The sequence below is a fragment of the Dendropsophus ebraccatus genome, chromosome 7 (genome assembly GCF_027789765.1).
Source record: "Dendropsophus ebraccatus isolate aDenEbr1 chromosome 7, aDenEbr1.pat, whole genome shotgun sequence".
NCBI lineage: Eukaryota > Metazoa > Chordata > Amphibia > Anura > Hylidae > Dendropsophus > Dendropsophus ebraccatus.
In genome coordinates this window covers 118798419-118826302 of record NC_091460.1, presented here as the reverse complement: position 1 = coordinate 118826302, position 27884 = coordinate 118798419, and the positions used below count along the sequence as shown (strand labels likewise).

Sequence of the window (27884 nt, the reverse complement as noted above, 5' to 3'; positions counted from 1 at the left end):
AGTTTAGCATGGGCGAGCGTTTCTGTGTTCTCTATGGGGAGGGTTAAGCCGCAGCCAGAGAGCTCCACCAACATCACTTGTCAGTGGTCAGTCAGTAGAGCCCCATTCCCCGAATGATGGGTACGGCTGACAAAACTATAAGATGTATTGTATGGGGACCTTTATTGCAGCAGAAAATATTTTACGAAACTGACAACTGGGTATCGGCATTCCTCTTGTCAATGGGGTGTGTCACTGCAGCCTGACGCCTACAGCTCTGATTAAACACCAGTATATAGATAACAGCGATGAGCTGTGTTCTCCCAACTTAAGCCTCTATTACACGTGTTGGCAGAGAACGGGTAAGTACAGGGGGGGCAGCAGGGAGCTGGGGGAAGGCTGCCCGAGTGATCGGTAGATCATTCGGGCAGCCTATAGCAGATAGCAACGGTCTGCTGCCACCGCTCCTATTCCTATTGAAAGACAAACAACAGCAACGATCAGCCGACATCGTTCATGTCGGTCGATCGTTGCCTTTTATTACACAAGATGATTAACGGTCGCATATGGACGATAATTGTTTCATGTAATGGGGCCTTTAGTGCCCCCTCCCTGTATAAGGATCTCCATGAAAGTCTTTCACATTCATCTAAATGGGGCAGATCCTGTCTACTATGCCCTCTGGTCCACAGGGCTTGCTGTAAAGCACATTGCTAAATGCTGTTACAACAGCTCAGGCAAGACAGTTCTTATAATAATGTACAAACAAATATATCTATATTACAATCAGAAAACACAAAGATTAGGAAAAGAACATGTTCCAGTATTGGTCTTTAATGAGTAACAAATCTAGGTGATACATTCCCGTCAAACCACTGATCTGAAGGCGCTATGACATACTTGTGGGTTTACAATATGACTCAGTCTTCCTTCTGCAAAACCTGTTGCCACTGATAAGAGATACATTGATCTTTTAATCTTTGAAGTTAAAGGAGAAGTCAGTAGGCAGGTGGGGGTGAAAATAATAAACATGGAAACTCACCCTTCTTCGAGTCTTGTAGCGCTGCTCTGGGGTCCCCCTCACCGCAGCCAGGGTCCTACAGCTCTGCTAGCTGCAACGTTATGGCCTAGCTAAGTGATTGCCTTCTCAGCCAATCAGTGACTTGGGCGGGACACCACCAAAGTCACTGACTGGCTGAGCGGGCAATAGTTCATCCGGGCCGTGACATTGCAGTCAAATACGTGACATACCTGGTTTCCAGGCAGCTGGCTTCAGGACCCTGGAACAGAGCAAGGGACGAGGAGGGGTGATTTTACATGTTTATTATTTTCACCCTCACCCCTGTTGATTTTAGTCTTCGTGGGACTTCTCCTTTGATGTAAGAATGAATATAATGAATCACTCTACAAGAAGCCGGTAGCACACCTTACACCAGCCATAATATACATGTACACTTGGCTGGGGCTGTTTGCTGGGATGTGATTTCTAATAACAGTGCTACATACACATCCGCATTCTGTCTACTAGCCATCAGGTGTTCTGTACTGTTTGTTCACATTTCACAACTATGATTCATCTGGCACACGCACTATAAATCCTTGTTTAGTGTCAGATTCCAATTCCAGTGATTGCCACAATGGAACCTAACCAAAGAAGCTTCTAGTGCCCTGACAACAAGTCATACAAAACCCAGATCACTTTAGTGGGAATACAGGGTTTATATAGCTTTGTACAAGTATAAATAAAGTATACATGTCCACATGCTCTACCAAGGGTCTGCCCTCTATATACCAGGGCAAGAGCTGTCATCTATCTAGGGGTTTTATGCTTCCATATACTATCGACTATATACTCAGATCAAAGATCCGACAGGACAGAGGAAAGTGTCTTACCCTCACCTGCTGGTACAAGTGATTGGGGCCCTCCCAGCCATGCTGCGGGGGTCCCGATCAGTCAGTGAAAGGTGCTAGTCCTGTCATTGAGTACCTTATATGCCGCAATCACTATGCAATGTGGCGTTTAAGAGGGTTAATGACAGGTAACTGCATGGCCGTGGCTGCCTGTCATTATGCCCGGGTCTGGGGACTGTAATGTGTGCAGGGATGATCGCATTAAAAACAGCCCTGCACACATTAAAATCCCTTCACAGTCAGGAACGTTTATATATGTTCCTGCTGCACGAGGTGTGTGCAGCAGGAACATATATGTGAAGGAGTTAAGAAGGGTCTCCTACTCTGCACTCATCACCTGTATTAATTTCACCTGTTTGAACTCGTTACCTATATATAAAAAAAAAAAACACCTGTCCACACATTATATCAATCACACTCAAACCTCTTTACCATGGCCCAGACCAAAGAGCTGTCTAAGGAACAGAACTGTAGACCTGCACAAGGCTAGGATGGTCTAAGGACAATAGGATAGCAGCAACAACTGTTGTCTTCCAGCATGACAAGTGACCTGAAACAAACAGCCAGGGTAACTAAGGAGTGGCTTCATAACGGCATTTCAAGGTCCTGGAAGATCTGTGCTGCTTTCTCTCTGTGTAACAGGAAATGTGTTGGCGATGGCTGATCGTGATGTCCGTGCAAGCCATGGTCGCATTTTTGTCAAGAGCAAATCGGCTCTTGCAGCACGTGTCGGGCTATCTAACACAACCTTTACTTTATGCTGATGTTATCATATAAATGCATTGTGGGACAGGAGCAGCGGGCTAGAAGTAACACAAAAAAAAAAAAAAGGTAAATCACAGCTTCCAGTGTGGAGTGGCTTCTGCCGGCGGTGAGAAACTCAATATTATGGCACTGAAAGTATAAGCTAAGATAGCCATGGTATAAAGAACTAGGATCTGAAGGATCTGAAGCTTCATACCTCGGAACTGGAACAGAAGGCTCTGTAGTTGAATGACCGAGCTGTCCTTCACTCCCAGCACCCCATGAGAAGAGCTGACCTTGGCTACTGAGGGCAACACTGTGTGCCTGTCCACATGCTACGTGAATTATATGTTCATTTGCCAAAGCATTCACATATCCTAGAAGAAGAAAAAAGACGCAAAGTCCATAACTGCTTTGCTCTTACAATTATGTGTCCAAGTATAACTAGTAGGAATTAAAGGGGTTGTCCAGCGAAAAAATGTTCAAACTAACTGGTTTCAAAAAGTTATATAGATTTGTAATTTACTTCTATTTAAAAATCTCAAGTCTTCCAGCATTTATCAGCTGCTGTATGTCATGCAGAAAGTGGTGTATTCTCTCCAGTCTAACAAAAAGCTCTCTGCTGCTACCTCTGTCCATGTAAGGAACTGTCCAGAGCAGGAGAGGGTTTTTATGGGGATTTGCTACTGCCCAGGACAGTTCCTGTCTCAAACAGAGGTGGCAGCAGAGAGCACTGTGTCAGACAGGAAAGAATACACCACTTCCTGCAGAACATACAGCAGCTGATAAGTACTGGAAGACTGGAGATTTTTAAATAGAAGTAAATTACACATCTACATAACATTCTGAAACCAGTTGATTTGAAAAAAAAACAAAAAACAAAAAAAAAACACTTGAGCCTAAGTACCCCTTTAAAGGTTTTTAGTGCTGAGACCCCATTGATCACTAGATATAGCCAGCAGAAGCACGTGGCTGTGCGCTTCACTTCCTGGCTCGCCTCTCGATTTGACATAATGCAGGAGAGGGCTTCACAGACTAACAATTGAGTCAGTCTCCTGTGGTGAAGGAAGCGCACGTGGTATATTCTGCAGCTTCCCGTATTTGATGACATTCTCAGGCCTACCTCTATGTTAGACATTGTAATGTTACACAATCTTATAATCTGTACAGCTCTTTCATATTACAAACCAGGATTACCTGGTGACACATCCTCAGGATCGCGACCAAGCTGTCCCGCACTGTTGCAACCGCAGCTGTACACTCGCCCATCTTCTAGCAGAAACACTGAATGACTCTCTCCGCAGGCGACTTGCTTGATACAAAAAGAAAGGGGGAAAGTCGATTTTCTGGGCTCGGGGATAATAGTTAAAGATCCATGGTTAAATCCAAGTTGTCCAAAAGCAGAGTGCCCCCAACATAACATGGCTAGTCATAAAGTTCCCGATACCTAAAAAATACAAAAACAGGAATTAAAGGGGTATTTCACTCAAACATAACTTTTCATATGTTGCTGCCCATGGTGAGAAACACTTCATGCCATACTTTTAATTATCTATTCAGTCTCCTTCCTCCAGTTCTGAGCTGCTGCTTTCTGCTAAAGACACAAAAAACCGTGTGTGAGCTTTTCTTTCTGTCTCCCCCTCCTGCCTCCTCCCTTCTGAGACGGCTGATGTAAACAACTTTGTAATGCTGGGAAGGATAATCCCAGCAACTTGACCTCAGTTTAACACTCCCAGCATTACAAATAAGATACAAAGTTGCAGATACAGCCAGTCAGGGACTTGTTTACATCAGTTATCTCGGAAGGGAGGGGGGACACGGAGAGCAAAGCTTACACACAGTTTTTTGTGTGGTTTCTGGAAGAAAGCGGCCATGTTTTTCTAAGCTTGGACAACCCCTTTAAGGGGTTAATCCAATCCTACCCTTGCCTTCAAAAACAGAGCTACAAATTGAATCATCCTAGCATGTAAGAGCATTGTGAGGTTCCTGCAGATCAGTAGTGCAGCCCCAGAACATTTCACCCCTCTTGTCTTCATAGGAAAACATTGGTTTGTTATTGTTAGACTGTGGCTTATTGCACCATTGTTTTACCTCCAGAGGGTGTCCTATCCAATTCTGGGAGTGCAGTGTGCATTACACTCCCTTGTTTGCTCTCCATGTTGTACGCTGTGGTGTCATAAAGTTAACATGAAACAGCAGATTTATTATTAGCAATAAAATGACACAAGCGACATACTGTTAGCAGCGCTATTACGATTGTGTACTACTATGCACAAGCTATTACACATCACTCCAATGTATCCTCCAGAGTACTACTCCAACTGAGTTACCACTCTTCACCGTATTTGGAGATAAAGCAGCAACTTACATTGTTCCCACAGGGGAACTAACTTGGTGCGCACATCTGTTTAGAGAAAATGCAGGTATGGGATGTCTTATATTGTATGGCTCTGGATAAATCATACATCCCCAGAAATAAAAAGTGTACTGTGTACTAAGTGAGCTGTTTCCCTGCAATCTGATGTCCACTGCCTATTGTTAGGAGAAATCTGTCTCTAGTAACAGCTAGAGCAGGACAAAGCACAGGACAGAGACAGAAATCTGTCTCTAGTAACAGCTAGAGCAGGACAAAGCACAGAAAGTAAGGTTGGACTTTAGTATGTGCTGTATGCAGGAGGAGAGGGAGAGTGTCTGAGAGGCTAAGGGCTGTGTAGCTGCTTAGTTCAGGGTTTAGTTTAACCCCTTCCTTGCTGTTTCTTTAATTTCTGCTCACATTACACTTTACAATCTCAGTGTATCAGCAACCCATTCTGCTCCTACATCTATAGTACTGTACCATGTAAATCATTTCCCAGCACGGTGCAAGCCTGTTCAGTGCATTTGCTTCAGCACTTTGTCATGGCATAGCAAAGAGGAGTAAGTAATTTGTTGTCATTGGTCAATGAAGTAAGGGAAAGGAAGTCCTGTGTGTGTTCTACTGGCAAACAGCCCAACTCTGGTCCCACCTCCCCTGAAATATTAATGTAAAAAACATGCATTTTTAAGTGGCTTATTAACCTCTTTAACGGAAGTAGCCAAGTCTAATGAAGTCTAAGGAAGAATCCTGTTTTACATCCTGGGCAGCAGTGTCCAGTGACTAGAGGCAGAGCAGAGGAATTTTACAGTAGCAGGAATGCTTGCCAAACCAGTGTGTAAATGTAAAAATACCATACACCTTGTAGTAGAGGAGCATGCATGCAGCTATATGTGATGTCTGTGAGGAGGGAGAGGACTCAAGCGAACTGTAGTCACATCAGTAATCTCAGCCGCACAAAGCAAAAGCGGTATACAGAACTAGGCCAGATAATAATTTAAAAAGAATTATCCCTTTTGGGCTATGGTGAGCATTTATACACGTAGGTACATTTATGTATTTTTTCTTACAAGCCCTTTAAATTTGAAGAAGACAGAGAGCAGGTGTTGTCACCTGAAGGTCACCAAAGCACCAGCTATCACGGGTAAGATAGCTGATGCTTGATAATTATACTTTTTTTTACACCTTGCACTTTATTTGTACACACACAGCGATTGTAAGAATAACTGAGCTAAACTGGGCTGTCTACGAAAAAATATTGATGTTTGTTGGGTAGCTACAATGAGTTCCTACCTATCTGATATGCAAACTTCTTGTGACTATAAGATAAAAAATTATACAGATTTCCTGCTGCATGTATTCTGTGACACAAAAAGTGCCTTCTGAGTGTGCGTTCACATGTAACGGATCTGCTGCGGATCCCTGCCCTGTACACTCTATGGGCAGACAAACTCGGAGCGGCATGCACATCCCACTGTATGTCAGCAGCCCATTCTGTTAACCCCCAGGCGCCGGAGCGTATACATGACTTGCTCCCTGCACTGTCTTTCTTCGGGGCTCTTGACGTCTTCACGTCCCGCTCAGCCAATCAGTGCGCTGTGGGGAAGCAGTCAACTGATTGGCCGAGCGGGACGTGCCGGGAAAACCCGAAGCAAGCCGGAGCATGGAGAAGGTGATGTATACGCTCCAGCGGAGGGGGGGTTAACGGGGTGGGCTGCTGACATACTCACAGCGGGATGCTGCGAGTTTGTCTGCCCATAGAGTGTACAGGGGAGGGATCCGCAGCGGATCCGTTACGTGTGAACGCACCCTTAAAAGGAGAAAACTAAAGGGGTTTTCCAGTTTTTGTCAAGATCAACTGTACACTAATTTCTGTAGACTTTACAAAACACTTCAAGTACCAGAACACCAGTCTTAAAGGGTTTATGTCTCAAAGCTAAGAAGGTAAAATCAGATGTGTACCACATACATATATGTACGGGAGAACAAATATGCCGTTGTTAGGAAAGTAACTTACATCCCTGTACCATTTTTCTTCCCTATGGATCTATTCACTTCCTGGTTTCCTCTCTTAACTGTGACCCTGGTGTTACCATGCAACAGTGCAGACACTTTCCCATAATCCCCCTTGTTTGCATGTGAAGTGAAAACCAACTGCCAGTACTAATAGGACAGATCATGTGACGGTGACTAAACTCAGCATAAGTGACCCAAGAAGATAGTGGACGTCTGTTGGGCCATAACCAAGGGCCACATCAAACAAAGCAACACATGGGGGATTAGTAAATATAAGTAACAAGATATTTTTAAGAAATGCTTGTAAATTGCAAATGTGTTTTATTTAATATAAAGCATCGCTATCAATCTAGTTTTCTTTGTGACAAAATTCCTTTAAAGGGGAAGTCCGGGCAAAATAATTTTTATATATATATATGTTATTGCCCAACAAAAATTATAAAAATTACTAATAGACACCTATTATGGGAAACATATCTATAGTGCATTTTCAATGCGCTTCCTACAGCATGGCGTGTTCAGGTGTCTGTAAAGTTGGTGATGTCACGTCACATAAACTGCCAACACCTGCTGCAGCGGTGGGACAGACTGGAGCAGCAGGAGTCGGCAGTTGATGTGACGTGATGTCACCAAGTGCAGGGAAAATGCACTATAGGTGCATCTCCCATAATAAGTGTCTATTAGAAAATTTCATAACTTTTGTTGGGCAATAACATATCTTAAAATTATTTTGCCCAGACTTTCCCTTTAAGTAAGAATATTGTTGCCCATAGCATCCAATCACAGCTCAGCTTTCATATCTCAATGCATTCTGGTGAAATGAAAGATGAGCTTTGATTGGTTGCTATGGAAAACAACAGACTCTCACAATAAGACATATTGATAAATGTGATAGCATTTTTAGGTGTGTTGGCCATCCGAGTCCTGGGTTTTGTCAAAGACATCATAGCACCCATACACACACACACACATCTAACAGGGCCAGTGCTTTATTACTGATACATGGAGGAAACGCTTCACCCTCTACTAAATGTATGCGAGTGATTGCTAAAACAAACTTTATTGATGAGTAAGGCTGGGTTCACACTACGTTTTTGCAATGCGGTTTTTTTTTTGTGCAAAAAACGGATGAAAAACAGATAGAAAAAAACGCTGTGTGAACGTGTGTGCATCCGTTTTGATCAGTTTTTCCATTGAATTCCATTCTAAAAGAAACGGATCCGTTTTTTTAATGGACGCAAAAATGAGGTAGACTACGTTTTTGTGTACGTTAAAAACTGATCCGTTTTGATCCTTTTTTTATAATGAAATCCAATGGAAAACTAATCAAAACGGATGCACACACATGTATCTGTATCTGTTTTTTGCACACAAAAAAAACGGATTACAAAAACATAGTGTGAACCCAGCCTTACATTTATAAAATTCATATGAACAGATTTTTTTCCGACTCCACAGCCCTGTCGTGGCCGATGTCTCTGAGCTTTATTAGATTATTATTACAGACTAGAGGGCACATTTCATCTGTCTAGTCATATATGGCTACCTGGACGTATGCCACACCTTAGGTTGTAGCGCAGGCTGCAGCTAGGAATTCCCCGGAGCAGCACTCTTCACAATGCTTCACAGATCTGCACCTTCACATCCCTGGAAATCCCCAGAACAGGGACGGCACGTCAGGGGAGAGGATAAAACTCCCCAAGCTATTCCCCAGCCTGTAATCTAGAAAGGCTGCATTTTCATTTTCCCTTTTGAATTACACAACCCAGAGCTTGTTTATTTCCTGACCTGCTTTCATACAGTCATAGATCTCTAGATATTGGTCTCTCCTGCATTACATGAACAGGGACTGCTATCGGGGTGCCTAACATGGTCCGCCGCAATGGATTTTTATCGCCAGAGAGATAAGGAGGCGCCAGAGACGTTTTGCTGTTGCTTACCCCCTTTTCCTCCAATATGAACGTTTTGCAATGCTGAATATCTTAAAGGGGGTTTCCAGTTTATTGAAATAAAGTCACCGTATGAAAAAGTTTTTGTGCTGCTATCATGTATACTTGGTGCCACTTCGCCTTACGGTGTTCAGCCATATTATGGATGGTTCATGGTCCGGCTCACTGAGCAGGACAGCACAGTGTCCTGTGTAGCGGTGTGTGTGTGTGTGTGTGTAGAGGTCTTTTACCCTCATTATTTATACGGGCTGAGAGAAGGAAGTAAGGGAAGCACAAATATGAAATATGAGGAATAAACTTTTGTTGACAGTTAAGACAATTCAGGGAAAAGAGATCCTATATATTAATGAGATCTGGAGCTGTGTGTGAGGGACTGCTTTCTATACAGGTCAGTGGAGGTACACAGGAGAGGTAAGCTGCGGTTACTAGGGGTGAGATCTGGAGCTGTGTGTGAGGGACTGCTTTCTATACAGGTCAGTGGAGGTACATAGGAGAGGTAAGCTGCGGTTACTAGGGGTGAGATCTGGAGCTGTGTGTGAGGGACTGCTTTCTATACAGGTCAGTGAAGGTACACAGGAGAGGTAAGTAGGCGGTTACTAGGGCTGGGATCTGGAGCTGTGTGTGAGGGACTGCTTTCTATAAAGGTCAGTGAAGGTACACAGGAGAAGTAAGCTGCGGTTACTAGGGGTGAGATCTGGAGCTGTGTGTGAGGGACTGCTTTCTATACAGGTCAGTGGAGGTACATAGGAGAGGTAAGTAGGCGGTTACTAGGGCTGGGATCTGGAGCTGTGTGTGAGGGACTGCTTTCTATAAAGGTCAGTGAAGGTACACAGGAGAAGTAAGCTGCGGTTACTAGGGGTGAGATCTGGAGCTGTGTGTGAGGGGCTGCTTTCTATACAGGTCAGTGGAGGTACACAGGAGAAGTAAGCTGCGGTTACTAGGGGTTAGATCTGGAGCTGTGTGTGAGGGACTGCTTTCTATACAGGTCAGTGGAGGTACACAGGAGAGGTAAGCTGCAGTAACTAAGCGTCAGTGGAGGTACACAGGAGAGGTAAGCTGCGGTTACTAGAGGCGAGATCTGGAGCTGTGTGTGAGGGGCTGCTTCCTATACAGGTCAGTGGAGGTACACAGGAGAAGCAAGCTGCGGAAAGTAGGTGGTTACTAGGGGTGAGATCTGGAGCTGTGTGTGAGGGACTGCTTTCTATACAGGTCAGTGGAGGTACACAGGAGAAGCAGGCTGCGGAAAGTAGGTGGTTACTAGGGGTGAGATCTGGAGCTGTGTGAGAGGGACTGCTTTCTATACAGGTCAGTGGAGGTACACAGGAGAGGTAAGCTGCGGTAAGTAGGCAATTACCAGGGGTCAATGGAAATACCTCGGGAATACTGCTAGGCTAAAAAGAATGAAAACGACACAACAATTGTGGCCGTTTTAACATGGCTAGTGTAGTGCTAGTGAATAGTAGTGTGCATTACTCACTGGATAACCTCTTTAAACATCTCGAGGATTGGAACAGTATAGTATATTAAAAGGATGAGCAAATTTACAGTACTAGCAAAGCCAAGTGCTTCACTAGGCTCGGTGGTCGGCTTGTCTTTGACTCTGAACTCTGTGCCGCTCCTCCCCGGGTGCCTGGAAAATCTGGATCCAGTCCTGGGAAGCTTCTCCCAGTTTCCTAGGACTGGGTCCAGCTTTCAAGGCACCTACAGCAAAGGGGCGCAGAGTTCAAAGACAGCCAGGGGCAGATTAACTTTACCATAGGCCCCGGGCTGTTCACCAAACCTTGCCCCCGCCCGCACCACCCTGTAACTATGGCAGCACGAGCATGGTGTATATCAGTCATGTCAAACTCTGGCCCACGGGCCAAATCTGGGCCGTGGTGCCATTATTTTTGGCCCGCCATGCTTTTCCATTGCTGTGTTAAATTTGGCCCACATGACGTTGCAGCAGATTATAACATGGGTGGTCCATAGAGCTTGGACCACCCATATTATAATCTCATAGACAGCAGGCAGTTTTTAGCCTGTGGCCTAGAAGTATCTCAGTAGTGCTCCAACGCTGGCAATGTGGTGAAGTCAACGTGCGCATCCTCTGACGGGCGCCTCCTGCAGCCTCTGGAGCCGCAGTAAAAATGAGTCCAAGCTAAGGGGGCAGTCATGAACAATTACAGTAGGGGCTGGCTTCTATTTTGGAGACTATTCTTGAGGACTGGCTTCTACATAAGAGACTGTTAGGGAGGGCTGGCTACTAAAGAGGGCTGACTACTATAAAAAAAACTATTGGGGTGGGCTGGCTACTATATAAGAGACTATTTTAGGTACAGGCTTCTATATAAGACAAAATTGGGGAGGGCTGGCTTCTACAAAAGAGAATATTGGTGAGGGCTGGCTACTATATAAAAGACACTATTGGGGAGGGCTGGCTACTTTATAAAACAATTGGAGAGGGCTGGCTACTATATAAGAGACTATTTTAGGGACTGGCTTCTATATAAGACACTATTAGGGAGGGCTGGCTTCTACAAAAGAGAATATTGGGGAGGGTTGGCTACTATATAAGACACTATTGGGAAGGGATGGCTACTTTATAAGAGGCTATTTTGAGGGCTACCTACTATATAAGACACTATTGGGAGGACTAGCTACTATATAAGACACTATTGGGAGGACTAGCTACAATATAAGACACTATTGGGAGGGCTGGCTACTATATAAGACACTATTGGGAGGACTGGCTACTATATAAGACACTATTGGGAGGACTGGCTACTATATAAGACACTATTGGGAGGGCTGGCTACTATATTGAGTACTTAGGAGGGCTGGCTACTATGTAGGTCTCAAATAGTAGGCCTGGCTAGTATGTGGGGCACTATTTGGGGTGGCTACTACATGGGGCACAATTATGGGATTACCTACTGCTTGAGGGATATAATAAGATATAAATTTCATGTCATGAAATTTACTTTAGGATAGGCAGTGCCAGGAATGCCGCACGCTGTTCTGACAGTGCCAGAACCGCTGCATGCAATCTTCATTAAAAATCATGGTTGGCCCGCTACTTTGTCCAATTTTTTAATTTTGGCCCACTATGTATTTGAGTTTGACACCCCTGGTGTATATAGTACAGGATAGATAATGTCATGATGCCCTAATTTGTGCAAAATTGCAGTTAAAAAGCAGCGATTGTTTGCAAATCATGGCAGAACTGTAGCCAGGAGACAACACACCACTAAAAGTATAATTTTTTTTTAGTGGCCATGGGCCCCCCAGGAGCTCAGGGCCCCGGGCTACCGCCCAAAAAGGACCTATTATAATCTGTTACTGAAGACAGCCGGCTTCTCTAGTTCTGTACATTCGCTCATCCCTAGTATATTACTCTACTTCATACTGTAATATTTGCAGTCTACTGACACCTGCCCCCTGTAGTCATGTTTAGTACGTACACTGGGTGCTTATCCGATGTACACACTAAACATTGGGGGAAAACATAACATGAATGTGGTCTGTATCGTATTACAGCTAGAAGCATACAACATGATGGCGTACACATATGGCAGATTTATCAAACATGGTGTAAAGTGAAACTGGCTCAGTTGCCCCTAGCAACCAATCAGATTCCACCTTTCATTCCTCACAGACACGTTGGAAAATGAAAGGTGGAATCTGATTGGTTGCTAGGGGCAACTGAGCCAGGCTCACTTTACACCATGTTTGATAAATGTCCCCCCTACTGTCTAAGTCCTAGTAACTACAAGAAAGGTTTTTTCATACATTTCCGGCATAGTTATTTTACAGGGAATACAAGCATGTACTATAATAGACATATCAGGACGGCTGACAGATCCTTGGTAACTCTGTACATACTTCTAACAGCCTGCCGCTAATGGAAACAGTCAACAAGCTTGATGTCAGCCACACCCCTCCCGGGCGAGCTCTCCTGTGTCCTGTAATGTTACCTGAAAGTCTGTACAGCACTGAGCCAGGAAAGCTTGAAGACGTCTTCCCTGCCGCCTAGAGATCTGTAAATGAAAGGGAGAAGAAAGATGGTTCTCTTAGTAGTCTTCCGCTTGGGGTTTATCTGTAGGACTTACCAGTGTGGGTGGCCGTGTTTTTAAAGGGGGTCTCCAGCAAAAAAAAAAAAAAAATCTTTCAAAAAAGTGCCAGAGATTTGTAGTTTATTTCTATTTAAAAAGAAAAAATCTCCAGTCTTCCATTACTTAACTGCTGCTGTATGTCCTGCAAGAAGCGCTCTATTCTTCCCAGTCTGACACAGTGCTCTCTGCTGCCACCTCTGTCCGTGTCAGGAACTGTCCAAAGCAGGAGCAAATCCCCATAGAAAACCTCTCCTGCTCTGGACAGTTCCTGCCGCGGACAGAGGTGGCAGCAGAGAGCACTGTGTCAGACTGGAAAGAATACACCACTTCCTGCAAGGCATCAGTAGCTGAAAAGTATTGGAAGAATGAAGAAGTAAATTACAAATCTCTGGTACTTTCTGACACCAGTTGATTTGAAAGAATAAAACAATTTCGCTGGAGTACCCCTTTAAGTCCCAGAATAAAAAAAATTATAGTAGGGGGATTTCCGCCTGGTGTACACGCAAAAAAAATCGGAGACTTTTTGCAACCATACACCCTGATTACCTGATGGGCAGGTAGGGGGCGTGGCCTCCTCCCGCACCTCTCAGTCAGTCCAGCACGGGCATGTGGGCTGGAGACTGGTTCACTTGTACTTAATAAATGCCCCCCTATATACCAACAAATGTGCCGAGGGTAATTACTGGGTACCTCAACACGTACGGATACGCTGCGGATTTGGTGCCGCGCTCAACTATTTCTTGATATTTATTTAACAGCATCAGATACATTCATAATTCTCTGCCAACTGGCCTCAATGGGCCTGCAGCAAACGTGCAATATTATAGAACTGCCTCAAACCCATTGACGTATATGGTTAGTAAATATCTGCTGCCAATATGTAGCATGGTAAGCTTAGATCTGGATCATGTAAGTGTGGACGTATCCTAGGGGTTTGTTCACACCTGGTTGGTCTATAATGGATGAACAAAATCTATGGTTTACAAGAATTACAGGTCTTGGGGTGCCGGACTCCTCACCTATACTTTGTACTAGCCATGCGTTCTGAGGATCCCACAGTTATATGCTGGGGTATATATATTGGGATAGTGGTGGGTCAGCTTTCCAACATATACCACAAGCAGGCGGCCATCTCTAGTGTCACCCTACCATTAATGTGCTGCCCCTCTCATCAAGTCTACCAGAAGAACATGAATATAGCCATAGGCCATATTTTCCAGGACTCCCTATGGTGCCATCCAACTTCTGCAGCCGCATGGAATCAAATGCCAAGAGCTCATGTATGGAGAACGTTGCTGAACCTGAACAGTTTGACAAGTCCACTCAGCACCAGCTATGACCAATGGAAGGTCATCAATACTTTAAACCCTTCCATTGCTGTAGACCACCTAGGTTACCCCATTACTCTGTTATAAAGTTCTCATCCTTTGACCAGCAGGGATGGTATTACTATTAACCTCTAGACCAGCAGGGATGATATTACTATTAACCTTTAGACCAGCAGGGATGATATTACTATTACCCTCTAGACCAGGAGGGATGATATTACTATTAACCTCTAGACCAGCAGGGATGATATTACTATTAACCTCTAGACCAGCGGGGATGATATTACTATTAACCTCTAGACCAGCAGGGATGGTATGACTATTAACCTCTAGACCAACAGGGATGATATTACTATTAACCTCTAGACCAACAGGGATGATATTACTATTACCCTCTAGACCACCAGGGATGGTATTACTATTAACCTCTAGACCAGCAGTAATATTGAGTGGCCATGAAGCACTAGCTCAGCAGTTGTAGAGCTAGTCACAGTATAGAGGAGGCATGGTGAAGATGCCTGCCCCCCTAGGTTAGGGTTATACGAGCGCCCCTGACAGTAGAAGTTGGGGATCAGAAGAGGATTTCTTAGGGTGTCCTGAATGACCACAGAGACGTCCTAACCTCTAGGACACCAGGGAACACACCTAATGACCAGAAGAGCTGGGGATGTCCCATCCAGGGACTGAGATGTGTGACCACGTACTATCATCCAGGCAGCAGCTTTATGGCACTCCCAGTCCTGATCACAGCTTACTGCACATAAATCCCTGCTGCCAGCAGCTGCCACATCCTATTCACTAGGAGGAGCCGGGGTGAGTGGCCACCAGTGCCCTGACAGTGACCCAGCACCCCCAGCACCCACCCTATCACCCCCAGCACCCACCCTATCACCCCCAGCACCCACACCAGCACACCCAGCACCCACCCTATCACTCCCAGCACCCAGTCCAGCACAGCCAGTACCCACACCAGCACCCCCAGCACCCACCCTATCACCCCCAGTACCCACCCCAGCACACCCAGCACCCACCCCAGCACACCCAGTACCCACCCCAGCACCCCTAGCACTGACCCCAGCACCCACCCTATCACCCCCAGTACCCACCCCAGTACCCACACCAGCACACCCAGCACCCACCCCAGCACCCCTAGCACTGACCCCCCTCAGCAACACCAGATGCCCAGAGACATGACGGGCACTACCACACAGCTCACCCCCAGAGCATCAGCCATTACTGTCAGTGCCAGGCATTATAGAAGCACGGCTATATCCCATGCCACAGGCGGCAGCAGCAGCATAACGCACCGCACAGTGTATACAGTGTGCACAGGGCTTACCTGTCCCCGGGCACACGGACCTCCCAGCCTCTCTGTCACATAATAACAGGGAAGTTTACCAAGCGACTCCCACACAAGCACCGCCCACTCTGCTCTCTGACTGACAGCGAGCTCAGCCAATAGTAGTTACGCGTACACGCCTCGCAGTACGGGGGCGGGGGCGCTTGACAGCAACCAGCAGCCAATAGGATAGCCCATAGGCAGATCGTCAGTGGGCGGGCGGGGGAGGGGGCGGGTCCTGTCATCTCCGGTCGTGTGGGAGTCTCCGGCCGCCGCTACTTCATTAGTGGTCGTGACGTCATTGTCCTGGAGGCGGAACCGCCATCTCTAGAGTCCCTGTAGGACTATGGTCACAGCGGGTCCGCGCTGGCTGTGTACAGGGGGATCTTACTTTATTTTCAGATTTATGAAAACTTGATTGTTCTATAGCAACCAAGCACAGCTTATCCTTCATTGCAACCAATCACAGCTTAGACTTCATAACAACCAATTATAGCGTAGCTTTCGCAGCAACCAATCACAGATTAGGATTTATAGCAGCCAATCACAGCTTAGCAACTAATCCAAGTTTAGTTTTCATAGCAACCAATCACAGCTTAGGTTTCATAGCAACCAATCACAGCTTAGCTTTTTATAGCAACTAATCACAGCTAAGTTTTCAATACAACCAATCACAGCTTAGCTTTCATAGTAACCAATCACAGCTTAGCTTTCATAGCAACCAAAGTTCAGCTTTCTTAGCAACCAATCAGTTTAGCTTTCATAGCAACCAATCACAGCTTATCTTTCAAAGCAACTAATCACAGCTTAACTTTCATAGCAACCAATCACAGCTTAATTTTCATAGCAACCAATCTCAGTTTAGCTTTCATAGCAACCAATCAGCTTAGCTTTTATAGCAACCAATCACAGCTTAGCTTTCATGGTAACCAATCACAGTTTAGCTTTCATAGCAACCAATCACAGCTTAGCTTATATTTCCTCTGCTCTGGTAAAGGAAAAGCTGGAAAGCTGAGCTCTGGTTGCTATAGAAACAAAGTTTTGCTTTTACATAGTTTTAATAAATAAACCCAATGCATTGCAGCTTTATGGAATTTTATTACTATAAGTTAGGTTTTCCCATGCCTTTTCCTGGGCCAGTATTTATGTAAAAAAAAAACTTATTTGGTCAGTGCGTTGGTAAAGAGGCGGGACCTAGGGAATCCGTACCCTAGGCCTGCTGAAGATGAACGTCCAACCTAGGGAGGGAGAGAGGCATCACCCCACCCCTTTGACACTGACGGAATATTGGCCCCAGGAAACAGCTAGACATCCCCGCCCTCCCCCCCGTACCAGGCATAGATTGAAAAGACCTAACAAACTGTACCGGGGAGTTTGGGGGTGGTGTACGGTAATACAGAATCACTTTAAAGGGGAACTGTCAGCAGGTTAGATTACTCTAACTGCTGATAGCTTCCTATTGCACAAGGACCACTGAGGATGAAGGTGCCGTATGTCTCTTACCTTCATCCTCGATCCCCGTGCAGTTTGTAGTGTAAGTTTGTGTCCAGTAAGGCTGTTTGAAGCACTGTTGCACAGTGTGCCGATCTCCCCTTCCCTCTCCAGTGTGCCCGACTCCAGGTCTTCAGGCCGTGCCAGTGGCCGGGAATAGACAGGCACTGTGAGCGGGAAGCGGGCCGTGGTTCAGAGAAAGGACCATTGCACCTGAATCCCCATGTCAGCGCCAGTCTATTAATGTAAAAATCTTAAAGCGATGTACCTGATAGTACATTCACTTTAAAAAGCATGGGGGAGATTTATTGAGCCATCGTATAGGAAGAACAAACAAAATCAGGCAGTACAGGAAGGCTTATAGGAAAAAATCCTTTATTGCCCATAGGAACCAATCACAGCTCAGCTTTTAAGTATTAATCTAAGTAGTGTTGATGCCGAGGCTAAACTGTTCAGGTATCCAGACCCAAATGCTCTCAAATTTGACTCTCAGATCTAAAAAAAACATGGATACACCCTATGGCCATTAATCACTTAAAGGAGAAGTCCGGCGAAAATTTTATTAAAGTATTGTATTGTCCCCTAAAAGTTATACAAATCCCCAATATACACTTATTACAGGAAATGCTTATAAAATGCTTTTTCCCTGCACTTACTACTTCATCAAGGCTTCACTTACTGGATAACATGGTGATGTCACTTCCTGGATAACATGGTGATGTCACTTCCTGGATAAAATGGTGATGTCACTTCCTGGATAACATGGTGATGTCACTTCCTGGATAACATGGTGATGTCACTTCCTGGATAAAATGGTGATGTCACTTCCTGGATAACATGGTGATGTCACTTCCTGGATAACATGGTGATGTCACTTCCTGGATAAAATGGTGATGTCACTTCCTGGATAAAATGGTGATGTCACGACCCAACTCCCAGAGCCGTGCGGGCTGCTGGGATTCCCTTACCCCTCAGCACAACGTAAGTTCCGTACTAATCACGGCTGTTGCAACCAGGGCCGGCCTAAGGGTAGATGGTGTCCTGTGCAACATTTCTTTCGGTGCCCCCCACACACTAAATCCTACAGCCTCCCACCCCTCAAGAGGACATCCACCACCTACCACCCAACCCTACCCCCCCCCCCCCCCAGCCATACAAAAAAACAGCCACCCCCCCCCCACCCCCTCTGAACAACAACAGCATGCTGGGGGTTGTAGTTTTAAAAAGGGCAGCTGTCTAGGCATGCTAGGGGTTGTAGTTTTAAAAAGGGCAGCTGTCTAGGCATGCTGGGGGTTGTAGTTTCACAGCAGTGCTCTTCAGCATGCTGTCAGGCATGCTGGGGGTTGTACTTTCACAGCACTGTAACACCCCCCTCAGCCCAGCCTACTACCTGAACCCTTGGCATGCCGGGGGTTGTAGTTCCACAGCAGTGCCGCTCAGCCTCTCAGCCCAGAAAGCGCCCCCCCCCCCCAGCAATATGAACAACTATCTGAACCCTTGGCATGCTGGGGGTTGTAGTTTTACAGCAGTGCACCCCCCCTCAGCCTCTCAGCCCCATCTTTCCCATTGGGCAGGGTAGGCGGCTGCCTGGGGGCCTATGACTCATGGGGGGCCTACCCTGCAGGAAGGGAAAGATTTCCCAAACACACACTTATGGGCCGCGGCTTTTACTGCTACTCTGCAGACATGCCGTGTTCAGGGAAGCTGATGAGCCACGCTGTACCCCCCTCTCCCCATTAACATTTATGGACCACTGACTTTTAAATTCCTAAATTCCTGCTTCCCTGACATCCCTTTCGGCGACTGACGTCACTTCCTGGACGTGCCGCTGAGGATTCAGGGGCCACCGCAGCTGCTGGGTACCGGAGCTCCTGACGGAAGAAGACTTAGCTGGGGAGGAATGTTTAAGGTAAGTATATTATTTTCCCCCCACATGGGGCTGCACAGCACAAGGTTAAAGGGTCAGGGGGGGTGGGGGTGGGTGCGGGGACTTGATTTGGGGTCAGGGGGCCCAGTTTACAGCTGTGTCCAGGGGCCCATAGTTTTGTTAAGACGGCCCTGTTCAGCCCCCTGCCCCTCAGCCCCCTGCCCCTCAGCCAATCTAACCCCCACAACCCGCCACACCCCATTCGTACCAGAGTGCAGGGGACAACGATGTGCAGTGCAGGTGTGGGGTCACCTCATGCTACGTTGCCGGGCCGTATAGGAGAAGGCAAGGGAACTATCCCCTGCCGGAGGAGGGCGGCCAGGGGCGCACCCGCAGAGGAATGGCACACTTAGAGATAGAGATTTCTAAGTTAGATGTGCTGTCTGTCTGCCGGAGGCATTCAGTCAGGGGGGCGCTGCAGCAGGCAGACAGCACACCTGACTGCGTTTACATGGAACGATAATTCGCCCGATCGTACGATTAACGATTTCGAAGTAACAATTTTTTTTTTTATAACGATCAGCGTTTAGACAGAACGATATATCGCACGGAAAATTCGTTTTGCGATCGCTTAAGCCTATCTCGCACATAGGAAAAATCGGTGAACAACTGTTCAAATGGAAAGATCTGCGAATTTTTTGCGAACGCCGAACAACAATTTTAGAACATGTAAGATCAAAATGAACGATTTCTCACTCGTCGCTTGATCGTTCGCTGCGTTTACGCGTACGATTATCTTTCAAATTCGATCGTTATCATGCAAATCTGCACGATAATCGTTCCGTGTAAACGCAGTATAAGAAATCTCTATCTCTAAATGTTTGCCAAAGCGCCCCCCAGCTGGCCGGGAGTAATGCGCCCTGTGCAAACACACAGGTCGCACACCCCAAAGGCCTGCCCTGGTTGCAACAACGGCCGTAATTAGTACGGAACTTGCGTTGTGTGAACATAGCCCTACCTTGAGTTTCCCTTTAATGGAGTCGCGACTCACATGCTGTATTCAAAACAATGGAACTGGGGGCCAATCTGGAGATCGCCAAGGGGGGCACAGAGGTCGAACCCCATGATCTCTTACTTGTCCCTTATCCTGTGTATGGGGGAAAAATTAAGTTTTTATTGGAAAACCCCTTTCATGAATCATGATGCTCCACATTCCAGTTCGTAGCAAATCATCCGTGCACGGATGGTAATCATGGAACATGTGAATGCTCCCCTTATTATTGGCATCGGGAGAGGGGTGGTCCTGGGTCTGAAATCAGTTTAGAGGTCCGAATTGCTGTAGAGGCTGGGGACAGCTTCAAAAGTGAAGGCTCAAAGATGTCTCATATAACTCAGTTATCATCAGGAGAGGTTTTCCCTGTGATCTGGATTTAGAAGAAAAGAGAATGTCTACAATAAGAGCTATCACCTGGGAGTCACTGAATTTTACTATGCATTGCTGAGGTTTTGTGATTGTTTTTACTAGTGGTTCATGTGAAAAATTTATTTGATGTCAAAACCGCTCTACGATGCTGCTGCAATGTCTGTAAGAAAATAAAATGTATGGAAAGATAAAAATAAAAAAAATAAATAAATAAAAAGGAGCTACCTCTGTATGATCAGCAGAGGGCAGTGTTGTACAGGAAAAAAAAAATATGCTTTCCGTCACTTGTTCCCAAATGGTGTTTCATCGTACACATTAGTGATTTATTTCTACGTTTATTCACATTTCTGGTTAATATGATTAGGTAAAATATGACAACTTAAAGTTTATGCTGTCAGTGTTTTAGATGTGTTATACCCCTGAACACACAACCAATTTTTATTTTTGCTTTCATTTTTACCTCCTAGCTTTCTAAGAGCCATAACACTTTTTTTCATCCACAGAGCCACATGAGGATTTCACTTTACCTTAAAGTGACTCTGTACCCACAATCTAACACCCCCCCCCCCCCCCCCCCAAAAAAAACAAAAACAAAAAAAAAAACACTTGTACCTTCGGATAGCTGCTTTTAATCCAAGATCTGTCCTGGGGTCCGTTCGGCAGGTGATGCAGTTATTGTCATAAAAACAACTTTTAAACTGGCAGCCCTGTGTCAAACTGCCATGGCCTAGACTGTGTATTCATTAGGCTAGCACAGCCTCTCTGTCCCTCCTCCCCACTCTCCTCATCATTAGGAATGCTCCAGTCAGATTGTCTCCTATTCATCAGCTGTTTCAGCCTGGCACATGGGCTGGATCGTTAAGGATTAGAGATGAGCGAATCGGGTTTGGGTTCGAGTCCATCCGAACCCGAACTTTCAGCATTTGATTAGCGGGGGCTGCTGAACTTGGATAAAGCCCTAAGGTTGTCTGGAAAACATGGATACAGCCAATGACTATATCCATGTTTTCCACATAGCCTTAGGGCTTTATCCAACTTCAGCAGCCACCGCTAATCAAATGCCGAAAGTTCGGGTTCAGATGGACTCGAGCATGCTCCAGGTTCGCTCATCTGTATTAAGGACCTGTGCAATGTTCAGACAGGAGAAAATGTTCCAGTGGCATTCCTAATGATGAGGAGGATGGGGAGGAGGAGGGACAGAGGGGTGGTGCAAAGTTAGGGCACAGATACTCCCGTTTGGCATGGGCTTCAAATTTAAAAGTTGTTTTTTAAGACAATAACTGCATCACCTGCCGAACGGAACCCAGGACAGATCTTGGATTAAAAGCAGCTATCCGAAGCTTCAAGCGGTCTGGGGGGTCAGATTGTGGGTACAGAGTCGCTCTAAAGTGTACTGCAAAGTAAAAAACGTTTGCAGTGCACTTTACAATAAAACTACCATATTATATTGATTCTTTAAGTCATCACGATTACAGTCCGTAGAAGCGCCATGAGGGCGTGAAACAGTCTGTCACCAACATCTCTTTGGCGTTTGCTCATGTATTGTCTGCACATTGTCCTGAATTTTTTGTTTTAATTATGGAGAAATAAAGCTGAAGAGATTTTTTAACTAATTTCCTTCTCTACTAACACATCACGATTGCAGTGATACCAAATATATGTAGCTTTTAGTTTAATTTACTATTTTAAGGGTGCCTTCACACGTACCAAATCCGCTGCAGATCCAGTTCTTTCCTATAATACATACTTGCAGTGGGATTGACATCCCACTGAGAGTATATAAGTTACCCCCCGCCGGCTGGAGCATACATCACCTGCTCCACGCTCTGGCTTGCTTCAGGGGTTCCCGGTGCCTGCACGCTCAGCCAATTAGTGCGCTGCCCCACCGCAGCTACTGATTGGCTGATCAGGACGTCCAGCTGGGAACTGGCAAGGCTTAGATGGCAGGTTGATGTCAGCAGAGGGGCCTTGTCACCCCTTACTGCTGCCATTCAACAGAAGTGAATATGCAAGGAAAAAAAACTGTTCATTTATTTTAATAAAGTTATATTACAAAGCAATATAACTTTATTAAAGCAATGTATTAAGATTTTTTTTTCTCCAGAGTACCCCTTTAAGTCCCTAGGAGCCTTTTACAAGCAAGAGATTGGTTATACTATACCATGCAATGCTATTGCATTAATCATTTTAATTGGTTCTCTTCTACCATAGCAGGCACAGAGGCTTTAGAAAGGCTGCAGCTGTTTGTCGCCTCTTAAAGGGGTAGTGCACCAAAAAATTTTTTCTTTCAAATCAACTGCTGCCATGAAGTGCCAGAGATTTGTAATTTACTTCTATTAAAAAATCTCAAGCTTTCCAGTACTTATCAGCTGCTGTGTGTCCAGCAGGAAGTGGTGTTTTCTTTCCTGTCTGACACAGTGCTCTCTGTTGCCTCCTCTGTCCATGTCAGGAACTGTCCAGAGAAGGAGCAAATCCCCATAGAAAACCTCTCCTGCTCTTCAGACTGGAAATAATACCACTTCCTGCTGGGTATACAGCAGCTGATAAGTACTGGAAGGCTTGAGATTTTTTAATAGAAGTAAATTACAAATCTCTGGCACTTCATGGCAGCAGTTGATTTGAAAGAAAAAATTTTTGGGTGCACTACCCCTTTAAAAGCTATTGAGCACGGCATTTAAGAGGTTAAATGAACAACATAAGTGTGAAAAGTGTTGCACGCTCACACAGGGGTCTAGGGCAAGCACTCTGGATCCCCCGATATTAGTGAATGCCAGCACTTGCGCCTCTCCCCTGGGCCACTGTACCTCTCTAGGGTATGTACTGTAACATACCTATCATCCCAGCCCTGGAGCTGTCTGTGCTTTGTCACTTCATACCACATAGGCATCAAGCAATATAAGGCCTTCTTGGCTTTTGTACCTTAAAGGGGTTATCCAGCGAAAATCTTTTTATTTCAAATTAACTGGTTTCAGAAAGTTATATAGATTTTTTATTTACTTTTATTTAAAAATCTCAAGTATTTTAGTACTTATTAGCTGCTGTATGTCCTGCAGGAATTGTTGTTTTCTTTTCAGTCTGACACAGTGCTCTCTGCTGACATCTCTGTCCAAGACAGGAACTGTCCAAAGCAGAAGAGGTTTTCCATGGGGATTTGCTGCTGCTCTGGGCAGTTTTTTACATGGACAGAGGTGGCAGCAGAGAGCACTGTGTCAGACTAGGAGGAATACACCACTTCCACCAGGACATACAGCAGCTGATAAGTACTGGAAGACTTGAGATTTTTAAATAGCAGTAAATTACAAATCTATATAACTTTCTGAAACAGTTGATTTGAAAGAAAAAGATTTTTGCTGGATAACCCCTTTAAGAGACACATCCATTATTTTTATCAAAGGTGGAAGGAACGGTTAGTGGATGTCATTCTAGAGATGGATAGCAGTGTGCACAGGGGCTTTGCAGGCAAGCAGTGGGACATATATAGTGGGTCTTTTGCATCAGGGGGATGCCCCCTGGGCTTCTATCTCGGCGCCAGGGCCTTACTTTATAACAGCAATTCTTCTCAGCCTAGTGTCAGGTACGCTTTAAGCAACCATTTTGACCTGATGATGTCCTGCCTCTACTGATGACTTTCTGAACACACTGCAGCCTCTCGTGTGAACATGTGCAACTGTTTTTAAAATTGTTTAAATCGGTAAATGGGGTGAGTTGGTAACTTGAGGATGATACTAAATACTACATTTCCAGCCTGTAATGTGGCTCATGTGCAGAAGATTCATTCCGTGTAAGGTTACATGCACACTATGGAATGGCGACAGAAAACCTGTTGTGCATTTCGCAGCTCGCACCTGATCGCGGACTGTGGCAAGTGCGCGTCTTTGCCCGTGTCCTAGACTCTATGTTAATTCTTTGGACGGACGACGGAATCTGCCCATGCATAAAATGGAGTCTATGACTCGAGCGGAGACGCGCGTGCCCGCTACAGTCTGTGAGCGGGTACTAGCTGCGGAATGCGAGACTGGTTTTCCGTCGCCATTCCGTAGTGTGCACGTACCCTAATAAGCTTGCGAGTGTACACATGCACACTCACATTGATGGAGCGTGCATAGATCACCGCATGTTTATTGGATGATCCAGCCACCTGTACAGCACATAAATGATGCATGGAGTGACATAGAAGAAGGTATTAAATACTCTAGAATGGACCATGTCACCTGTATACATAACCATGAATTGTGACAGCAAGAAATTGCAAAGTCCATCCACTTAGCAAGTTTAAAACAGGTGGGGCTAACAATAGTGTCAGCAATGGGTGATGTAGTCTCCTTACTATGCTATATAGCCTGAAAATTCTCAAACTTTGGACTTTATTACAATAAAATGCAAGTGTGGAAAAAACATTTTTTGGTAATACCCTATATCACACAATGTAACCTTACTCACTTATTGATCCAACAGGCATCACTCTGGACCTGATCAAGCTAATGTGACAACACAGTATGATGTTTTAGGGTACATAGGATTACAATGTATGTTGTGTGTTAACAGTGAACTCGTTTTTTGGCTTATCCCTCCCATAGGCTGTCAGATTCCTAGCAGGCTGTGGCTTGCTGAACTTGACATGCCAGACAATTAGGGATTGTGAATAAAGGACATTCTTGAGGACTTGGCATATTAAGGAATGGCATTGTGTTAATTTAGCTGGTCTAATATACACATGGGCCTTGCTTATTTTGGTGGTATATGTTTAAAGACAAGCCATAGGAGTGACATGACTAGGTGTTGTCAACTCATTGGGACTCCTATTATACACCCCCCCTCCGAAATACATAGACGTAACACCTTGACTGGATTGTTCAGCCTATTCTGGTCTTGTTCAGCCTTTCCAATGACTTGGAATGGTCTCCTGCCAAGTTTTTTGGGGAACAATGCCTAACCTAACTTACTATTCCAGGAAACCTAGACCACAGATAAAACTTAAAGGGGTATTCTTATCTGGGCTTGTTATCCCCTATCGTATCCCCCACACAACAGAGATATCACCCAATTGGCGGAATCCACTTATAGGTCCCTCAAAGTATCCCGCCCTTCCCTCTGTATGTATAAAGAGACTCAATATAAGCTTATTTCTCATTGGCACCATACTCCTGCAATTTTGAATTCCCTAAACGCTTCTATACCCCCTATGGCTGGACATTTCCCTCCTCTGTAGGTACCTTTTTTGTAACATTTTCTGGATTTGTCCTCTGATTATCACCTTCTGGTCTAATGTCCACTCCCTGCTCGAATCTCTGTTTCATCTGACCATCCCCTTAGACCCTGTGACCTACCTACTCAATGTTCCTCCTGAAGACTTATAGAAACATCTTACTTTATTGTCCATACTTAAATCCCTCATCCCTATGACTTTGAAACAGCCAGACCCTCCCTCTGGACTAGATCTTTATAGGAGAATCAAAGAGATTTAGTCATCACAATACCTCACAGCCTTCTTCATTGACAAACTAGACACCTCCCTGTCAGTTTGGGACTTCCTTGTCTCCTCCCCTTTGTTTAGTCTTTTATTTTTTTGGTCTTGTTAATGTACTATTCTTGGGTGTGAATTTCTGCAAGTTTGCATGGCAGTAGAGGGCACAGCCAATTTTCTTTTTATTTAAGGTTAAGAATGGCATAGAAATATGCAATAAATTGCAGTTTCTGCATGGCAGAAAACTGGTACTGTATACTGTGCAGGCGGAAATTCCAAGGAGAACCCGCACCATGGGCTCTTCTAGGAATCCTGTCTGCGTCACTGTCTCTATGTGATGTCCCGCGCGCTTCCGCTGAGCTCCACCGCTCCCTGCAAGACATCACATTGAGACAGTGAGGCAGGCAGGAACAGACCCAAAAATTAGATTTTTCAGGTGTTGGCCATGTCCCCTTGGTTCTATTGAAGGGAAATCCTAATGCTTCAGTGTACCAACATATTTTAGTCAGTTGTATGCTTCCAAATATGTGGTGGGGAAGAATTTGTTTGGCCTATACAAAGCACCGACCTCGACCCTATTAAACAATTTTGAGATAACCCAGAATGGAAATTTTAAGCCAGGCCTACTCATCCAGCAAAAATTCCCAGACACAGGGCGCGTGCACGCGCCGGTGCACATCTCCTCCTGTGCCATAGACACTATGTCAATTCCACCCGTGTATGCAATAGTGTCTATGGCAGAGGCGGAGATGCACGCCGCCGCGTGCGGGTACGAGCGCTGGAATCCGACGCAGGTCATGCGCGCGGATTCCATAGTGTGCACGCACCCATACTCCAAAGTCTTCTACAAAATCTTCTCAGAAGATTGGAAGCTATTATAACTGCAAAGGGAGACTCCATATTACGGATTATAGATTTAGAAAGGGATGTCCTAAAAGTTCATGTAGGTGTAATGTGCAGGTGTCCATTGTCTGCTTCAAACAGATTTTTTCCATCTTACAAAGTTATCCACAGTATAGGGGACACTTATCTGATCCTGGGAGGTCTGTTTAGCTGCTGGGGCCTCCCGCAATCTCGAGAACAGTGACCTGCATCTTCTGATAGAATGGAGCAATGGTACATACAAACACGTTGCTACTAAAGATGAGTGAACTGAACTTGACGAACCAAGATTTGTTACGAACCTTGCAAAAGGTTTCTTTCATTACACAACCAAACTTTTTGCAAAGTTCGTAATGAACCGGACACACATTTTAACACACATAGAAAACAAAAAAAATCTATGCTCACCTGTACGTGTTGTCCTGGGGTTGATCGACGGGTCTCCAAAGTCGCTCGCTGATTGCAGCCGCCTCTATTTCTAAGACAAACTCGGCTCGGGAGTAAAAGCCTGCTCAGCCAATCACTGGCTGTGATGCTGTCCCATCTCAGTTAGTAATTGACTGGGCGGGCTGTCACTACTGAAATGTGGAAGCAGCTACGATCAGTGGGGGACACTGGAGACCCATAGGAGGACACCGGTGGAGCACGGACAGAAAAGAAGTGATGAGTCAACATGATGAACCGCACTAAAACAGCTAAACGCCTACAATCAGTTGGACGTTTTAGTGCCAAACGCTGTACTTGGCTGTTTCCATCGATGATGAATGAGTGGCGGTGCACATTCTAAAGGGAGACTTAGGTGCCTGTACTTGGCGGGGGCCACAGAAGCCACATTTTATTATAACAAGGGCCGTATTTTCCACTAGTCACCCGTGGTCCGGTGCCTAGGGCAGCACCTTTCAGGGGTGCAGCACCAGGAAGCAGGGGGAAAGATACTACTTTTTTTTTTGTTTTTATTTTTTTAGTCTCCCACCTCCCATTCAGATTTGTCAGTAAATCTAGTGTCTTTTCAAGGGGTGTGTGTGGTATGGTGTTATTGGTCAC

The 27884-nt window shown here is 45.3% G+C and overlaps 2 protein-coding genes across 8 annotated transcripts in view; both read right to left on the bottom strand.

Moving 5' to 3' along the window:
* HERC3 (HECT and RLD domain containing E3 ubiquitin protein ligase 3) overlaps window positions 1-15739 on the bottom strand; it is a 44090-nt gene extending 28351 nt beyond the window's left edge. For 4 of the 5 annotated variants that reach the window (XM_069978314.1, XM_069978316.1, XM_069978317.1 and 1 more), the window contains exons 1-4: window positions 15714-15739; window positions 12909-12971; window positions 3832-4081; window positions 2852-3011 (exon numbers count right to left, since the gene is read on the bottom strand). In XM_069978314.1, coding sequence (XP_069834415.1) covers window positions 2852-3011; window positions 3832-4057 — 386 coding nt within the window. In that variant the 5' untranslated portion in view covers window positions 4058-4081; window positions 12909-12971; window positions 15714-15739. Of the gene's footprint in view, window positions 1-2851; window positions 3012-3831; window positions 4082-7004; window positions 7069-12908; window positions 12972-15713 lie in introns of those variants that run through there. The other variant, XM_069978315.1, reaches the window with a different exon arrangement.
* The window catches only part of LOC138797738 (albumin-like), a 467413-nt gene that overhangs the window by 380202 nt on the left and 59327 nt on the right, over window positions 1-27884 (bottom strand). The window lies entirely within an intron of this gene.